We start from the raw sequence: 19,994 nt of genomic DNA, 5'->3' as shown, positions 1-19,994 counted from the left end.
ATTACTCCTGTAAGCGGATTTAGCAATATATGGATAAGTTACAGCTGTGGTTTTAGTCGGTTAAAGGGTGGTTTTAAAATGGAAATTAACGCTTTATAACGTTACACGCGCACATTAATTAGAAATAACAAATGCGCGCGTCTGTACGTCCGACATTTTATTTCGCTTGTATCATTTTATTTTATTACTATATTACGTAATTAACGTTTCTTAATTTTGAAACGAAAGTGAGAGACTATAGAGAGCTGGGATTCCTATTTTCGCAACTTTCAAGAGCATAGAAACTTGCATTGTGTGAAAAGCACATGAAAAGCTCAAGCATAAGCAATTGAAGGCACAGGTCACTGATACAGCTCGGTTTAAAAACAAATTATATTCCGAATTCCATCTGTCTTTCATTTTCCTTCGTATTATTATTACTATCTACGTTTATCTACGTTTTGATCTTCTGAAACTCGGCAAAAAAGAAAGAGAAATAGATACTCGTCGAGACAGTTTCATAAACAATTCGACGCAAAATGAAAACGTTCCAAACGTAAAAATCCACTCGACATAATCGCTAAACTAAACGCAAACTTTAGACGGAATAATCGTTTCGTATTCATCGCTAACGTATTTGGTTAAATATACTCGAACGTAATTTAGACACAGATACGATAATTAAAGCGCGTGTGCGAGGCCAATACGTTTCTCATGAATAATTATCGCTCTTCTCCGCCATTACGCGAAAAGAATTGCACCCCGTGCGCGAACTGCGCGCGGAATTTCAACGAAATCAGTGACCTGACCTGGCTTCTGTTCCTTTTTCCGCCATGGCGACGAGACGAGACCGGAAGTTTTTATATTGAAATACTCGAGCGGAAATTTCAACCAGGCGTAATCGTAAAGAATAATCCTTACCCCGGGCTCCACTTTGGACGATGGCTCGTCCGTGCAACAGCAACAGCTCATCCTCGAGGAACTGGGTAATCCTTGCTAACAGCCGGTGTATTGCCCCTCTTGATCCTTTCCTGGCTCCGCACTGTCCGATGTCACGAATGCACTCGCTTCCGGGAATAAATTAAAACGGAAGTTCTTTAAAATGGCCGCAGCAACCGTCGCATCGAGGATTCTTGTACCGTTTTGCAACACTTCGCGACAATAAGTATCGTGCTCGAGGAATACGCGATATCTTTAAATACCGATATAATACCGGCCGATAAGACGGAGATAATAAACTACTCCATTTCCTCGATAATATCGGAAATGAAGCAGTTAATACTCGTGTAATAGGAGTATTTATAAGACTTTTTCTTGCGTCCGAATATCACTGATCCACGGTATCTTTACGGGGAGAGTTGGAGTGCGAAAATCTGTTCTCGTTTTCCTCTGTTTTCTTAGATCCTCGAGCCTTCGTACGTTATCTTTCGCGAGATTATTAAATTAACAACGATACTAGCGAAATTTTATAAATCGTAACATCTGTTTTGTAAATCACAACACAACGGTGAGTGTACAGCACAACAGTTCACGAAGTACTGTGCTACGTCGCATGAAGTGGTCCGTACGACGTCCCTCGTAGTCTGGCCGCCAAGGCCCACCGTACCGTTATACAGACCCTCGATAAACCTAAGGAACCTTTTCAATTTAATCTATAATCCTGCAAGTATTTTCGGTTTATGGATGGTCTTTGGAACAGTTCTTAGGTTTACTGCGCGTTCTTACAAATTACGAAGAAAGCGGATATTTGTCTAACGGAAAAGAAGGTTTTTCCCGTAAACAATGAATCATTTCATTTCGTTGGCTATAACATAGCGAATCGTTACCCTCACTTTCCTAACGAAAAGTGTGAATAACGGATTCGCATTCTTAATTCAAAAGGCGCACCTACACCGAGCTTTCCTCCGTAATGACACGAGAACGGACTTTACTGCTTCTACGACATTAGTTCAGTCAATACTCTAGCACCAATTCGAAAACTGCCAAGTCATTTACCGATCGGACAACATCTCGGGCTGCTTCTGCTACATTACTATATTCAACTGCAAGGGACTTGTTCTATTACGACAGGACAGTCGGTATATCTATTCGGACTCGATTTCATCTATAAATCAGTTCGCATCTCTATCCTGATTCTCTAACTTGAGAACAGTCAACGTCTCTCTACCGAGTCTTCGCCCGTCAAACCTTCGTCTACGACACTTACATTTTACGCAACGGCGTAACTCTTTCTTGCACCAAATTGTTGGAAATATAGATATTATAACCTGTTAACCGCAGTGTTATACGGCATCAACCAGCTCTATTATCCCAAAAGAAACAAGGGCATCGATCTGTTCGTGGTGTCGATTATTATAATCGTAAAGGGAATTTACGACTCCCGTCGACGCGCTACCTCGAGATCGCGTCTCCCCGAGACTGGTCGAAAATACACGATAGATAGTTAAATATAAACATCAATTCGATGTTTTTCTTCGGAGCAGATTGCAATTTTATTTATGAATCGCGAATTACGAAAAGAAAATAGGAATGGCTATGTCTGAAAGGAAAAATTAATTCGAATTAATTTTCACGTCCGATAGCTTTGAAAAGTCTACGATAATCGTACAAGTAAATTTCCGTGATGTATAAAATCGTAAATCGTATTAATAACATGGCGGATTTAATTAGCGTAACTCGTAAAATTTCAAGGATCGCTTTTACCACGGAAATCTGCAATCCCACAACTTGTAACTCGTCGATCAACGTATTAGTTTTAAACTAATGCCGATGGATGTTTTCCCGTTTGCGGGAGCGCGCGGCTCGGTGCGAAACACAATATTTTCCAGGTTATCCGTTTCTGCACTTATAGCTACCCTGTTGCATATTAGTTTTTGACGTGGACATTAATTATCGAATAACTTTTATGGATTCGAGCAGTGGCCAGTAGCAGGTACGAAACACTGTTTTAAAGTGGAATTTTATTACGCGACAAGCGAAGCAAATGTGAAACTAATCGTAATATAACGTGAACGAAAGTTGGACTCACTTGGGACGCTTTGACCTATATGCTCTACGTGCGGATTAAACCAATTCGGAACTGCGGATGCTGTCCAAACTGGCTCAACGCGATACTTGAAAACGAGTAATAAAAATGAGTAACTATGGACCGACTTCGAAAACTAGGTTACGAAATTGTTCGGATTAAAAACTACCACCGGATACGTCCACCATATTGCATCACGGTGTTACTCCGATTTCTTGATTCGCCATTCATAGTTAAATATGTTTTCTCTCTCTGCAACTCTTTGCGAAACCAACTCTACGTCAAAGTAAAAATTGCGTTCTATTTAAACGAACGTTGCTTAAAACGCGCGAACCTCTCTTTACGATATACCAATGTGTTTACAGGCATGAACTGCGAATAAGGAGAAACGAGAAACAGTGAAACATAATATCAAATAATAACGATAAAATTGGGAAATAAATGGACAACTCTGTCCGGCAAGCCCGCTAATGACGATCAAGATAGCCGATCGTTGTCTACGTGAAAATGTACTCCGCCTTTTTTATGTTTTCCGCTTGGTCGCATTAATATTTCCCGGAACATCCTCTTTCGACGCGAGTCACGTCACTTTCGATCGATTAATCGAGCAAGCCTACACGAATAAGCAAAATAACTGGTACATGAGACTACGGGGTTGTTGGTTTGTCGTCTTTTTCGCCCGTTGGAACGTTTTCGGTCGCTCCCTGTACGATATCCTTCGATCGATGAAAAAATATCGAATTTTCGGAAATCTAATAACGCGGTCGGCGTGCGATCGTGTAATTTTGAAATTTCAACACGCACAGAAGCAGGTTAAAAGAGGGAAACGTCATAATATTTCGTTGCAAAGTGAAAGAGATGATGCAATTTCCGGGCAGACAGCCTATTAAAACTTTGTGTCCCGATTAATCATCAGGATTGTGGTTATGAAACAACAGCATCGGTAATTGAAAAGCGAAAATGGAGCAAAGCGCACGGCGAGGTACGTTCTTTGTTAACCTTTTGTGCGAAATATCAATGCGTTGTTTGTCCATTTATTCGTTATGAACGCGCATTATGGTCGGTTAATCCTCTTGAATCGTTTTGAGCAGTTGCGAAACGCGACGGAATGTATAGCATCTTCTTTAGAATTTACTAATTGCGATAGGAGGGAGGAAGAAAGTTCGTAGGGCAAACGTACAGAATTCTTCCACGTTTTCTCAAGTTACATCTTTTATACGTCGAATTGCCATTAAGGTCGACATTAAATATTTTACATGGTGCGCGTTGAACTTTGAAACTTGTTATACAGTCATGAAAATTCTGATATATCTTTCTCAGTTTTGCCACCTGTCTTCTTTTTCGTATTCGAGGACCATACGCCACTATAAATTATGCAATTGCTGCACTTTTGAACGTAATAAAGACACGTAGACGAACCTCCCTGAATGCTCCATTTTTGATGAACAGAAATTATAAGAACTTTCGTATACACCTTTTCACATGGAAAAGAAGAATAAAGCGCGAAGAATAGAAAAAAGAACGAAGGAAGATAAACTAACGAAACTTCATTTGAGAGGCACGTACAAATATCACTCATCTTCATCGATCTTCTCGATGGACAAGCTCCGGCATCTCCACAGTTGTGTAAAATATGTAATCTAAATACGAAAAAAATATGTAATCTTACGATTCCGGATTAGAATTCCGTATAAACGCTTCGATAGCGATGTTTAACGATTCGACATAAAGCTCGTCATAAATGGTAATTTAAAGGATGATAGATCGATACAGAAGCCATTGAATCATTTAACATATTCGAAATTACGATATAACGATATATAGATTAACCCTGCCAATTATGGTAGAATCGTGGAAACACGTGTTAACGTAATTTCAAAATATTTCAAATAACACACACTGATATACGTACATGTATACGAAGGTTTTCTATACGTAAGCGGTCGAGTACTTTTGTAAGTCACTCACTGTAAGTACAATCTCATGTAACTTTTCATTATTCTGTGTCGCTAATAATCCATGCAAGCGATTTATGCGGCTATAAATAACGCTAAGGAAAAGAAAGATGAATGTGGAGAATATTCTTGCGATTCGCTATACATATATCACACTATAAAAAGTTAAGACCGAAAGTAGGGAAGAAAAAGAACGAAGCACACACCGCAAGTTTGCCAAGTTTGGTTAAGAAATATACCCTTGAACGTGTTTCGACGCATCCCGGCGAACTGCAATTCACGCGAGTAGGAGTCGATCAACGCGGACTGCGATAAAAATCGAACATGTGCGCGGTTCGCTCACAACCACTTCCATCTTCGCATTTCCTACTTCGGCCTGCTTATTTCCGAATACCACACCCCCGCTTTTTCAACGATGCATGAAAAATGTTGTCGCCACAAGCGGAATCGGAGACCGTACGGTAAATTATCCCACAAAAATAAATTTGCGCCGCGCGTGTTATAAAATACGCTCGCGAAATAGCCGCCTCGCAAATTAAATTACAGATTCGCGGGATGTGGTTTTCAATTTGTAGAAACAATTCCCGCGTTGCGGAATAATTTTGTCTATGTGCCGCCGAGTTATGCCATGGCTTTACCTGGCGTGCTTTTTTAATTCGCAGGAAAACTATTTTTGCCGAGTAATTTTACTCGCGTCTTTGTACTGTTATTTCTTAGATGTACGCGTCTATCACCCAAGGGCCGAATTATAAAAATGCGCGAAAGTTGCATGATCGCGACGTTATGCAACGGGCAGAAATACGAAATGAAGTTCCATGATTTCAAAAAAAAAAAAAAAAAGAAAAAGAAAAAAAGATACTTTGACTTTTTCTCGAACATTATAAAATTGTAGAATCCCGGGTAAAAGTAGAAGTAACGATAAAAATATACGTAGCAAATCCTCAAAATTCTCTTCCGTATTTGGAATATTAAAAAAATGTTAGGTAACGCGACGTTGGCTCCTAGCGCATTCGTTTGCAGGGAGACTATTTTCGCGTTTTAAGATGATTTCACATAGCATATCTCCTTAATTCGTGGTAGAAATATATTTACGGAATAATTTCAACTGTATGCTTTCGAGTTGTGACATTCGCCCAGTTGTGTCGGTCGGGGGTGGCTTTAATCTACTGGCAAACTATCTTTGCGAAATAATTTTTAAAACAAGTACAAGATACGATAAATTTTACTTGCAAATCCACGCTAAAATCCAAACGTTCGGTTAACATTTTACAATTATACGACAAATTGCATATTTCTAGACTTCCTATTTAGAAATATATCCAAATACGCGATAATATAACAGATTTTATTTTCAGAATCAAGTTGAAGTTTCATACTTGCCTGTTAAATTCAATCGTTTCTTATTTACTACTTATACCACTGTCTTGATCACCATAGGCTTGAACGAAGCAAAATACGACAAAGAAGAAGGCGAGAAGCAAAGAAGGCTTCTTCGATGAATCGATCATACACGGAGAGAGCATTTCAGGGGTCGAAAAACGATTGGCGCGACGAATTTCGCCCGAGTTGCTTTTTCCCCCGTAGTAGGTCGATAAGCTCGACGCAAACCAGCCAACCAGCCAGGAACAATACAACTTATCGAGCGACACACATACCTCGTTATTGGGTACGTCAGATAAGAGGCGAAGAGAACGAAAGGATGGCGAAGGAAAAAGAGAGGTAAGAAAAGAAAATGGTCGGGCGGGGTTTGCAGAGGAATACGGAGGTACGGTTAATCTCGTTCGAAACCACAGCGAGACCGTGTCACCTGGAATTAAACAGCGGCACGATATTTCCTTGATAACGAATGGAATGCGTCGGGCACGCGAATATCGTGTATCTTGATCGAAATTCGCGAAATTAGGGAACTTTACGGAGCCCGTACCACGGGGAACGAATGTCCCAATTAACGGGCTAGTTCGTTTTTTACAAGTAGCTTGATTAAGTGGTTTGATAGGTTAAATGTTCTCGTTTTACCATGACGATAATGAGATTTCAAGATTTAGAAACTTTGTTTCTCGCGGGCTTGTTTCTTTTCCCATGGAATTAACCGCTTGAAATTTAATCAACGATCGCGACCCGTTTGCGTCTATTTAGTTTTGCGATATTTAGTCGAGGATGGCCTTCGATAAAGTAGAATCGGATTTTATATTGGACGCAATAAGGGAAAATAAATCATAATGATTATTTAATTCGTACAGATTAAAATGGATTAAAACTAACAAAGTTTATCACTGTATAACACACAGTACAGTACAATTTATAATTACTCGAACGATAGACATTTTATGTTTCTACTATAAAATCTTATTAATGGTTTCTTGCTATTGTTAACACGTTCGATTCTTTATTGGGACAATGAATACCGTTTCGATTGTATTATCGATAAGAAATTACGCGAGCGATAAAAGTGTTTTAAAATATTCAAGAGCCGTCTATCGACTGTTATTGGAATAATTATGCGAGGCGCTATAGATATATATCGAGATTATGTAGAAATAAATTTCGGATACGAAAAGACTGATAATTCTATCTAACGATTAATTTTGCTTTTTATCGATTTTTCAAGGAATTGATTTTCTTCTTAATTAATTAATAGTCCAAAGACTATCTTGCGTACATCCAGCGGGTTACGTCACCTTATGAACATCTTCGATCGTCAAACATCGATAAGATCTTTGACCCAAGACTTTTATCGCGTAAGGGAATTAGTAAGAAACGTTATTTCAAGTCAAGCGGTTAATTCGTTACGAAAAGTATTTCAAATAATAGGAGATGAAATAAAAAGTGTCGTTTACGCAGGTGTTTACTTCGCAGAGGTAGAGCTCGTGTTTCCACAGGTTCTCCATACGGAAACTAATATTACACCTTACGAAAATTCCGCGACATCGATCCTCTCGCGAATACCAGGTCAAATTCCCCTTTTTCCACGGCAATAATTTCAAAGTTCCTAACCCATTTATGTATACACGTTACGAAAAAGAAAGTATTAGGGAACGCTTCGTTCCAAGCCAACGCTTTTATGCGAAATAAAAGTCTTCCCTCTGCTAATCCATTGAATATCAAACAGCAAAAGTTGAGTGAATGTAATTTTGTTGAGAAACGAGGTAACTCATATACTGGCTAGTTATCAGAGTAACTAAAACTGGGTTACCGAAGATTGTTTAAAACTGTGCGGTGAAAAGATTTTGAAAAGCTCGTTTTATATAACTCGCGGTATCTTTTTCTGCTGCGTTCGAATCGTGCTACGATATCCTATAGAAGTAGCCACCTTTCTCCGTAATAAATTGATCGATTGATCGACTTGTTCGAACTTGGCCAAATCAGAATTTGAATAAAACGAACAGTAGCGAGGCTGTATCGTCAATTTTGGTCATTTCGATCATTCCGGTAATTCCAACGATAACACGGTAAATTAATTTAAAAAATCCGGAACAAGACACCGCGTTATCGCGAAACTAGCGCTTGATCGTTTAATCGGTGACATTTACTCCTCGATTATCGGTCGAAGAATACGTCGTTGACGCGCACACGCTATGATCAATATCCGCTAGATTCATCGACGATCGCGGACAGTTGTCCACCCAGAATATTTTATCTATGCCCATAGTGGGATTGAAAATCGTTGAATCGAACGATCAAATATTCCACAGGCAAATGACACAGTCGGCGAACGGTAAATTTCGCATTATTTGCAAATCGGTACACGACTGTACGGCTGTGATTCGACGCAACTATTATCGATTCGCATTATTCCCTATTCTTGATTCGAAGCCGGTTACCGATTTCTCCACACGCTACTAAACCCTGGAACGCGTCGACGACCGGCTCGCCATTTTTACACCGATCCACGCACGCTCTACGGTTACCTAGGATTTATTTTATTGTAATTGCACGTATGGATGCCTGGCCACGATTATTTCGTCGTTTTAACGACGATCGTTAAAACGAAGCCGAGAGGACACCGTTTACGCCGCGTCCTGAACGCGTCGTTCTCTTATCGAACACGTTGGCAAACATTTGTCCGATGGTGTTCTTATAGAAAATCGCCCGGTTGTTTATCATCGCGTAAAAGCGCTCGACGTATAAAGAGGAGGATTAATTGTGGCATCGTGATTGCGGAACGTGATAACCATTTAATTCTTTGTATCGGGAAAATTGGTTTTGGACAGAGGACGAGGAAAATGTGCGGGAAGCTGGAGATTATTGCTTCGAATCGCGGGTGTTAGCCATCGATGGTTTTCTGCCTTCTAACTAAATAATCTCAGATATTAACTAACTATTCGAAGAAACAAGGAAATTAAGAAAGTGATAATTATTTTGTAGTCCTTTATCGAAGATTTGTAATAAATTTGATTTGGTACATGGATGAAAATTGACGAAAAGAAATTATTCAGAAACTTGATTTAGAATAGAAAATTATGTTGTTTCGAATCGTGGATGTTAGCTATTCGCAAAATCTAGATGAATAAATTATTCTGAATTCGGTTAAAATCTGTATTGGAAGTCTATTTATATAAATCTTCGAGATTGGAACGTAGGAGTAGCTAACGTAGATAGGAGGATAATTATAATTATCGATTTTCTAATTATAAAACTTATGTAAGTCGATCGAATATATTATGGTTGATTCAGACCGGCAGTTAAGCGACACGTGGAAGAAGAGGAATCTACAGCAGCTGCAGAGGCTGTGGGTGGAATTAATGGTGATGACAGGATGAAAGAGCAGCTCCGGAGAACAATGGTACGATAGAAATTTATTAACAGAGAAATGATAAATCGCAGCGTTCGTCTCATCGATTATTCCGAAAATCCTATTCCTCCCTTGACATCAACAATTTTATTTTCACTCAAAAATATTCATCGCTTGTACCACGCGTCAAATTATGTCACCGTATTCGACGGGAATGGAATCGAGAAGAAATTGTTAAAAAAAAAAAAAAAAAAAATTGTTGTGAAAATAGAAGAATCTTAAGAACATGGCCGTGTGAAAAGAAGCCGTTAAAACTTTTGTAAAAAGAAAGGAAGAGTGATAATCTCTACAGGACAGAAAAGAGAGAAGTTCTTTCAGCCGTGGCTTTATCAAAATTTTAATTGGAACAAACATCGTGACAAAATCCAGTTGCTGTCATAACGCGCGAGATTCGGATCGCTTAACTTTTCAAGTCATTACCACCGCGCTCCAAATGATCTTGCGAAACTCGCGAAACTTTTAAGACGCTTCTGCCCGGATTTCAAGGATCTATGGACTTTTAAAGTTTCATACTGTAATCCATCTCGCTAACGCTAAGTACCGCCAATTGTTAGAAAGAATGGAGCATAGATTTTCGAAACGTCGAGTCCCCGAGCGATTCGATGTAACTTTATTGTCTCGGAATTATTAATATAATACCGTGATAATTCCGAAACCCCTGCGATATCTTCCATAATTTTCCATTTAAAGAATTAAACCTCGTGCCGTATAAAGGAATGTTTATACTTTTATGAAACTTTATTTCGCTTGGTTTCCATCAGAGTATGGTAATATGGAATAGGATACCGTTCTCCATACAAAAATAGACGACGTATAAAGAATACAATTTATCGAAGGAATTTAATTTGAAAATGCACCAAGTTCTCGTGCGCGTAATTCTCATGTATAATAATAATTGGATCAGCTCTGAAATATATCTCTCCCTCTTCCTGTCTGTTATAAAAATAACAATGTTTGTATCCATGAAACATGATATTCACCTTGTAGTTTACCACTATTGTCCGGTTTGCCATGGATATGAATTATCAGTGATTATCAACTTATTATCTTTGGTTTATCCATGTCAGAGCCAGGTACGTGTACAAAATCGATTAATATTTGCCGCATAAGATCCATTTTCTCAACGAAGTATTATCTTACAAAATTGTATTCTTTGTTTTCGATCTATATATATCTTTTTTTATGGAAAATCATGTCGTATATGAGAGAATTATGTCTCGCGTGATCTCTTGTATATCGCACAAAAATGTCCTTCCATTTTTTTTTTTTTTTCATATAAAGATACAATGTGAATCCAAGAAACATTGTGATTCATCGAGATAATCACACGTCATTCATTAGCTTGGGAGTAAAGTGGCTTTCGATTGCTGCGTAGGGTCATTAACGATTATTCTCGATATTAACAATCGAGGCTATTGCTGATTTGTTATCGGGATATATTTGTAACGCGAAATAGATCAGCATGATTAGGATTAGCTACTGGATATGTCAGCGATAACGTTTTGCGGTAATCGAACGATGATTGCTAATTTGTATTTGTCCGAACTCGCTATGAATGATGACTCATAGCGATTAGAATTGTTAGGCTACGAACATGATCGAATTCGTGTCGAGTGGTGACTGGAATACAAGGAAAAACTTTTAAAATCGAGTGCTTTGTTTGAAATCTTTACCGTTAATAAGCTTTTGTGGCTTTTGTTAAAAATTGAAACAAAAGAAGAAATTAAACGCGAAAGCGTTAAAAGAGCGCGAAATAAATCTCTGTAATTTAGTTTTCGCGTTATTTTTAAATGCAATGTCGTAGGAAAATTGTATAAATTGACTTAGCGTGTTTATCGCAATTATTGTCCATATTCCAGCCCGCGTTAACATTAAAAATATATTGCAATAAAATTCGAGTACTATGAGAACTGTATTTCCAAAGAGTGGAAATTATAAATTATGATAAATCTGCGCTAATATATAGACAGTCCCAGTGTACCTTTCAGTCAGATAGTCCAATCGTTATATAATTTTTGTTTATTCTGAATTTACGTATTAAACATAGAAAAAGTATTAAGCACAAAAATAACAAAGTCTTTCAAGAGCCATTGTAACTATCGATTCAAAGATAGATGATATCAGGAAATTCGAATTAAAAATTTCTCGCTTCACTCAACGAACGTAGTTAATCGTTTCCTCTTATGGATCCTCCTTCCAAAAGTCTTCTAAATTTTTGATAAACTGGAAGAAAGAACAGTCGTCGTAAAAGTGACGCAAGCATCTATATCCTAGAATTATTAATGTTGCAATTAATTATTATTGTTGCAATCTTCGCATAGAAAAGGATTCTTCTATCCGTAAAAAATTCTGTTACCATTCGTTAAGATTCTTAAGAGTTTTCTGAACGTCGTAATAAATAATAAACGAGTAAAGAGCAGGCAGCTATTTATAATCAACTATTTCATCAACTGGTATCTTACTATTGAGAAAAAGGATCGTCTTTCGCGACTCGAAATCTTCAACGTCGTGAATTTTTCCTTATTCTACAATAACAATGCTGTAAATTATCGCCAGCGAATCGAAACGATAAGATTACAATCTGCCACTCGTTTTATTCGGAACGTATAGTTGTTTCGTTAACTTTATTAATTAATAAGAATCGGATTTCTGTCGATTGGTTCGGAGAAGATTCACGGACTTGCGATAAGTGAAATTTTAACGCGATATCTATAGAAAATATATGAAATTAGAGAATATACTTTACGTAATACGACGGCGATTTAATATCTTTGAAATCAATTGGACGAATTGCTAATCAATTTGGATATTTCCACCCGTAACTGTTATTTACGAATACCATGGAATTATTGCATCGATTTATTCGCCACTCTCGTTCGGTTAATAACAAAGAGGCAATTTAGTTTTGTCACTAGGAAATTTTGTATAACTGTTATCACTACCGCTAGGCAGCATTGGTCAACGTTGGTTAAAGGTATTTAACGGTATTTATTTATGCCTGTTATTAATGCCATTTAAATCTAAAACAGTAAATCGCAGCGAACAGTTTGAACAAAGAGTTAGACGATTAATTTGCGATTTAATATTTTTTATAACCTTTGGACAATAATTTCGTGGTTAAGAATGAAATTATAAAATTTTTATAATTTCGTTATTTGAAAGCGTAAGAGGCTACTTATCGTATGATATACACCATTTCCATTTTTAGCGCTTTATTCGGTAAAAATTTCAATGAAAATTAGTTGCGAAGATTGCGCAAGGATTTAATGAAAAGTATTTGTTGAACGTTGCCCTCGAAAATTATAATCTCCTTTAAAGTTTGCCAATTTTGTTTCAATAAGAAAGAAATGCGAACGATAAATCATACGGGGAACGTAACGCGTCGGTTAATAAAAAGCTAAAAATGTAAAAGTTAAGGAGATATAATAGAAAGTCGGAGGTCGATGGAAAGATTCGGAAAGATTGGAAAAAATAAGAAAAGACCTGCTAAAAGACCTGAAAAACCTATGAGGAGGAAGCAAAGAAGTCACAGATCGATGAATATAGATTCTAAGAAATCGTAAGAAGGGTCGCGAGAGGAAATATATAATTAATAAAGAGGATAAAAGATTTATTCAAGATTATGTGGACTGTAGATGCTTACGCAACCTCGTATTTTATGAATACACGAGAAGAAATGAAAGTGAACTAAAAATTTGTTTCGCTCTTTGACAAGCTCTGATAAATACTTTGACGAAGCTCTGATAAATACTTTGACGAAGGATATTTTAACGATTACTTTGAGCGTGTTTTATATATTTTGGCGTATTGTACCTTTATATCTTCTATAAATATTTAATCTAATCGTAACGAATATTTTACTTTGGATACGTTATAAACAACATTTCCATTCGTTATGTATATTCCGCGGATTGTTACATTCTCATAATTTTCTATAACTTTCAATTTCCTTCAAAATATGTATGAACATTTTATTCCACCTTGTTTGTAGAAAATTAGCGACCATCGCATTTTCCTTGCAATGGAAAGTAACTGAGAAATGGATATTTGTATAATTTGCATATGTAGAACCGTGTTATATCGGATGCGACGATACCAGACGAGACGCGAGCGTGGAACGCCTCGAGTCGAACCGAGACAATGGCGAGGACGATGTCGAAACGGGGCACGAAATCACCGTGAACTCGTTGCAAACGTACGCGAGAGGAATTAACCAGAATCGTGACTCACTCGCCGATTGCCACCGCGACACGGTAACGAGAAATCTTCGCCGTGACACCATTGTCGGATGCCCGCGACTTCCGGCAAACTCGTGCATCGACCTCGGCGCTTACTAACGAGCAGAGGTCGCGCCTATCGTCGAAATCATCGCGGAAATCCCGCGAGAATACCAGCTGCGCCAGGATATTTCCAAATAACGAGCCCTCGCTCGAATTCTCGATTGCCAATTCGCTCTAGTTGCAGTTGCGTACTCTCCGTCAGCCATCGCTTCTCGGACCTTTCCTTACTTTTCCTCGAGAGTTGCTCGTTAATTCTTTCCTTGCCTCCTTCCTTATCTTCTTCCGTTATCGAAGATGGAAAGTTTTCATTTCGGATATTTTGTACGTCGAGATTCTCACGACTGTTACAGCGAATATTTTTGGCATTGTCGGATGCTTGGGACCATCGCGTTATATCCGACAACGGTAAATTTAGGTTTACCGCGATACATTAGATCGCAAAAAGTATTAAACGTAAAATTAATTGCATTTTAAGAGTAACGGCTCTTTGTTGATCTTTTTCGTTGTTCCACTCTTTATCTTCTTTCCTTTTACCGAAGATGAAAATTTTCGTGACTTTTTGGCACCTATATCTTGCGTATTATGACTTTGGTTACAATCAGAGACCACTGTACAGATATTTGGTATCGTTGAACGCTTGCAAGTGCTATATTATATTGGAAAATATTTTTCTGCAAATAGTTTTCATCGTCGTATCGATTACGCAAAGACGGCTGTCCGAGATGATGGTAGTGAGGTTAGATTAGTTTTCTCGAGTTTCTGTTTAATTCTATCGCTGCTTTTTTCTCTTCGCTTTACCGTGGTGCCGAGGTGCAGGATTCGTTCGTGATTCTTTTTGTACGTCGTGAATATTAATCTAAACAGCTGAACTGTACGATGGTCAGATGTAATTGATGTCAGATCCATTTCCTCGAGTTGCTGCTCGTTAATTTTATCGCTGTTCTTTGCTTTATCTCCCTCTATTCTCGAGAACATCGTGTGTATTAATCCGAGCAGATGGATTCTGGGATTATTAAAGTAATGGAGGTGTAAGTGATGTCAGATGCGACGAAGAAAGAGGATCTTGATGATACGTCGCCCTCTTTACACGATATTCTAGGATTCGTTTCTTCGAAAGCGAAGAACTCGTGACATTTTAGATATCCTCCGCGTTCTCTTCGTAGCCTAACGCTAATTAACGTTTATATAACGTAAATTCCACGAAAAATTTCACAAGAGTACTCGTCATATCGTCGCTTCGCCCCTCGCACTTTCCACTTTCCGCTTTACAGTCAATCGGCATTGTTCTTGACAAATTTATGCTCGTGACGTTTCAGCACAAATCTATATCACGATTTAATATGTTTACCGTAGACAAGTGGATATAACGATTCGTTTCTGATTTTAGAGCGAAACGAGCGTTTTTCTCACGTTTTGTTTGAAGTAACGAGAGATTAGCTGGCAGCGATAATTTTCAAAGTACACAAAGAAACATGCTCGAGGGAAATACGAAAAAAAGTAGGAATTCTGGTACATTCGGCTAAACCAAGAAGATACGTAGAAGCAGATACACGGTACAATTGCGAATAACGAGGGCTCAGACGTATTCTTAATTGCTAATTGACTTTAATAGCAGTGTGCCGAAGCGTACGCGTTTGATGATCAAACGCACAGAATAATTGGTAGAACTAATTAAACGATGCTATCACGGAGGAACGTGACTCCTTAATTATTTCGAGCAGTCGCGATGGCATATTAATCACGGTGTAATGTAAATTATGTGCGTTATCACGGCTAGTGGAATACGCGTACATTGAAGCGTCGAATAAACGTCTTGTCAGGTTAGATGCAAATGACAAGTATTTTGGGATACTATGAAAGAGATTGAGTGGCTACTTGGGATGCGGGAATCTGTTTCAGCGGAGAACGCGTGTCTGGATGAATTCGAGGAATGCGGGAGGAATTTTAGCCGAGAGAGAAACGAATGATACGAATACAGCTCCTGTTTCGTGAACGTGCTGGAATCTAAACACGCGAATTCAGCTGTTGATTTAGGATAAAACGAAACAGGCTCGACGAAGGATTTGCTCGTTTTGCCGAAAAGCACAGAGAGTTACGAACGACGAGAAGGTTGAAAAATTTAATCGAACGTCGTAAAAATAGCGGATCCCCTATCCGATTAAAACACGTATACGCGTATCGTTTGAAAAGTTTAATGAAAGTTCTTAGAATTTGGGAGGTGCGGTTCAATTAGAATTCGATGGTAAGAAAAATAGAGGGGAGAAATAATTGTATCTGCTCGGAATCGGGGATTTAACGAATCTAATTAGAATTAATAGCGGAGAAGTTCCATTTAATAAGAGTCTCGGAGTCTCGGAACAAAGGAAAATCAGACTGCCGAAGGGCACAAAGCGAAATCGCTGTGAAAGGGTTAAGTGGTGCAGTTAAGGGTTAAAGGGTCAAGGTAGAGCGGCAAGTGAGAGAAGTTTAAGATTAGCATCGTAATAGATTCGACTTAATATACTGGGTGTTTATCCTGATATACTTCCCATAATCTGGAAAAAAGTATTCCGAACAATGTGAGCCTGAAATACCGAATCGACGGAAGGCTAAAAGATCGCCAAAAAAATATTTCTTCGATAAGAGATCGATACTATCTATAGTTTTTCAAACGGTGCTATAGAATTTTTCCACCGCAAGTACGTCCTATTGTCTCATCGTCGCTAACTACTTTCTATTTACAAAGACACAGGCTATTATCAGAGAAATATCACGTTAACGCTATCGTGTATGAAACTTCCTTCCAATACGATCTTCCTTTTATTTTCATTCGAAGAACCAACAAAGTCGAACAAATGCGATCGATTTTTCTTTTTTCTTTTTTACTGTTAAAGATAAAAATCTAGACAGATGGTTACAAATTGACATGGTATCAGGGAATTATAAGTAACAGAAAGTGTTTAAAAATCGTGGCAAACGCCGAGACGAACACCCTGTATATCATCTTTATTCCTACCTCTCGCTTATTCATTCGGATCGACCTCGCTTTCCGCAGCATCGCCTCTTCCTACATCATGAATAATACACCAGAAAATTATGTTCTTGCACTTCGTACGGTAGCTGGCGATGAACCGTTTGCGAACGAAGCGTGCATCGAGCTCGGTCTTAACCGACTGCATGGTCAATATTTCCTCTGGTCTTATACAGCCTTTGAAACGATTCATTGCGCGTCGAAGAAAATAGACGGGGCAAACAAACTTGGTAAAAAACGTATTACTCGATATCCCTCTTGTTCATAACCTATTTGTTGCCGGTAGGATGTCGAGAAACTTATTAGAACTCGAATAGACGATCGTTAAAATCTCATTAGAGACTGTTATAGAAAAACGCTTAGGAATTTAAAGTCGTTCTTAAGAAATCAAAAGGAGGAAAAACAGGATTCTTAATGACACTGGCCTTTCTTCCGTTTGATACAAAAAGGTACAACAAACGAATCATAATGAAATACAAAAGTTATTTACGCAAGATGGCCATCTCGAACTCAACCTGCTTGGCCTTCTAATTTTCCGCGCTTCGTTCCCTTTATTATTATCAACTTTCGACGTTAATCTGTTTATCGTAAATCCGATTAAACTATTTTCAGCTACCGCGTAACTTACTATCGGTTACGTCTAATTAAATCCAAAAATCCAAACTTAGTCTGGCAGACATTCGAACGTTAAGAAGGAAAGAATCGCGTCGAAGCGATACTATCAATATCGTACAGCGTTCCGACATCGGTCTTAGAATAATCGTTTCGACGTACTATCACGCACAAGTTATTCGCACGTTCGGTATAATTCGATTAAAAAGTTATTATTCTCGCTATATCTCCAACGTGGCGGTAGAAGAACTTTTGGAAGCGTTCTACACATCGTGTCTAGACACATTCTAAAAATTTCGAACTCTCCAAGATTCCAATATCCAACGGATGACGCATAAAAGTCACTTAACTCGTACCACTCCGCAAAACTTAATTTCCATTCATTTTTATTCGATGATAATCCCTGTGCTTGGCGGTGGCTTCGCTAAATCTTTAATATCGAACATCCTCGTAAACATCATCCCCTATATCGTGTACGAATACAAATATCTATCTCTATATATATATACACACACTGTACACGTATATATAGATACTGTATATACGTGCGTATACAGGTTTGCCATCTTCATTTCCCCGCGGGATTCGTTGGCACGAAATTTGTATCGGAATCCGCGATCTCTCGTCCCGCAAGGGACCAAAAGAACGCAAACTTCATTTAATTAAACTGCTAATTAACAGGGGGAGGGGAGGCGGGGAGAGAGAGGGAAGAAGAGAGGGATCGCCCGAAGCAACGCAACGTTAAAAAGAAACGTATGACTCTGTTTACCATCCCTCCAACCCCGGCGAGTAAACAGGCCGCGCGTAATTGAAAGGTGGAGCGAAGTGGATGTCGATGTCGAGCGATTTTCTCGAACGATCCTGGTCTCTCACCCCCTTCCGCCCTCTCCATCTCGTTGTAACAATGGCTGGGCGTGACTAAACAAGAAGCCGGGATTTACGCAACGTTTAATACCGTGAAAAACGTCCAACGTCTACGTTTACCGTCGTACGTCGCCGTTTCAATCGGTTCGACGAGTTTTTACTACCCCTGTGTGCCCTGGCAGACCCTATTTCGAAGACCTTCGCGATCGCCTTCGATCGATATACGCGGAATTAATAATAAATTCATCTCTTTTTACGGTACTCTCGCCGTTTCACGGTACTCCTTTTATATTCATGTTATGTCGCATCGATCGCCATCGGCTCGGTTATTAGCTGCGATTAGTATGGAAACGAGCGATTTGTTGCGACGATTAGAAGCTACGTGTCTCGTGTCACGTAAAATTAATGATAAAAAAAAAAGTAGTTGAGCAATAACTCAACTTGATCGTGCTTTTATAATTTTGTAGGCTTTTATTCGCGAAAATGATTAAGTATAATATTACAATGAAGTAGCCAAGTTTAAATCACGGCCAAACTGTACACAAGACTCGAGGCTCGAGACTAAAGTCCAAGGACTAAAAACTGGACTCGCGGTCGAATGCTTGCACTTTTTATATGTTGCGTTTGTAGGTGTCGAGGGGCAAGGGGAGGATCCTGATTACTCTACGTAATGGAGAAAGCGTAATGTTGGACCTTGTGCGAATGTCAAGTCAAAACCTAACGATTCGCTGTCAGATAGCATGGAATGACGTGGATTTGGGTATGGTCGTTGTCACGTTCGAAACGATACGTTGAATTTTTGCCACAAATATCTTTCTTGAGACGCACAGTGATGGGTGAAAGAAAGTTTGAAATTGATACAATATGAATTTTAATAGCTTTTACGTATCGAAGATGTTTACCACATTAGCAACGATCATCTGTTCCGTGGTATATTTATTCGTTGGTTTTATCAAACGTAAGTCCACTTTGTGAAGCTATACAGTGACTTGTTTATTTGACAGGAAACTATGATTTTTTAACTTGGAGCTATTTCTTAACGTAGTAATGTAATACAACTAAAACAACTAAATTGGTATAACTGGTCAACTTCCGAGTGACAAGCAACTCACGACCTACTCCAACTTACTGACTCACGACTAAATAACTTTCTCCACCGAAACATCCTTTTGTACCAGTTTTAGTACTCCTGTCAGGTATACGCGTTTTGCAGCTGTCGATGACTCAAGACGGTCACGGACGCCTTTTTCACGTACCTATGGTCCCGAAGGTCCACGCGCATGTTGCCGAGTCCCGACAACACTTTCACTTTTCCCTGCACTGTAGTTCATCGGGCGTTTCCTAAACGATTTTTCCACGATACTACGATTACGGTGTCTTTTCGTATTTCTTATCGTATAACTCTTTCTCGTTATACATACCGAATATCGAATCTGTATATCGAGTTATGAAAGTATTCGAACATCTAGCGTGGAAA

At 38.7% G+C, this 19,994-nt stretch overlaps 1 protein-coding gene across 3 annotated transcripts in view; it reads right to left on the bottom strand.

Annotated features, from left to right (window-relative positions):
• The window catches only part of LOC126928800 (choline transporter-like protein 1), a 51,662-nt gene that overhangs the window by 11,595 nt on the left and 20,073 nt on the right, over positions 1-19,994 (bottom strand). For 2 of the 3 annotated variants that reach the window (XM_050744609.1, XM_050744608.1), the window contains exon 2: positions 901-1,046. The exons of the other annotated variant lie outside the window; for it this stretch is intronic. In XM_050744609.1, coding sequence (XP_050600566.1) covers positions 901-951 — 51 coding nt within the window. In that variant the 5' untranslated portion in view covers positions 952-1,046. The remainder of the gene's footprint in view (positions 1-900; positions 1,047-19,994) is intronic. 3 annotated transcript variants of the gene reach the window in all.

Source organism: Bombus affinis, chromosome 2 (assembly GCF_024516045.1).
Source record: "Bombus affinis isolate iyBomAffi1 chromosome 2, iyBomAffi1.2, whole genome shotgun sequence".
Lineage (NCBI taxonomy): Eukaryota > Metazoa > Arthropoda > Insecta > Hymenoptera > Apidae > Bombus > Bombus affinis.
The sequence above is the reverse complement of the archived record's forward strand: the minus strand, read 5'-3'. Positions and strand labels throughout refer to the sequence as shown.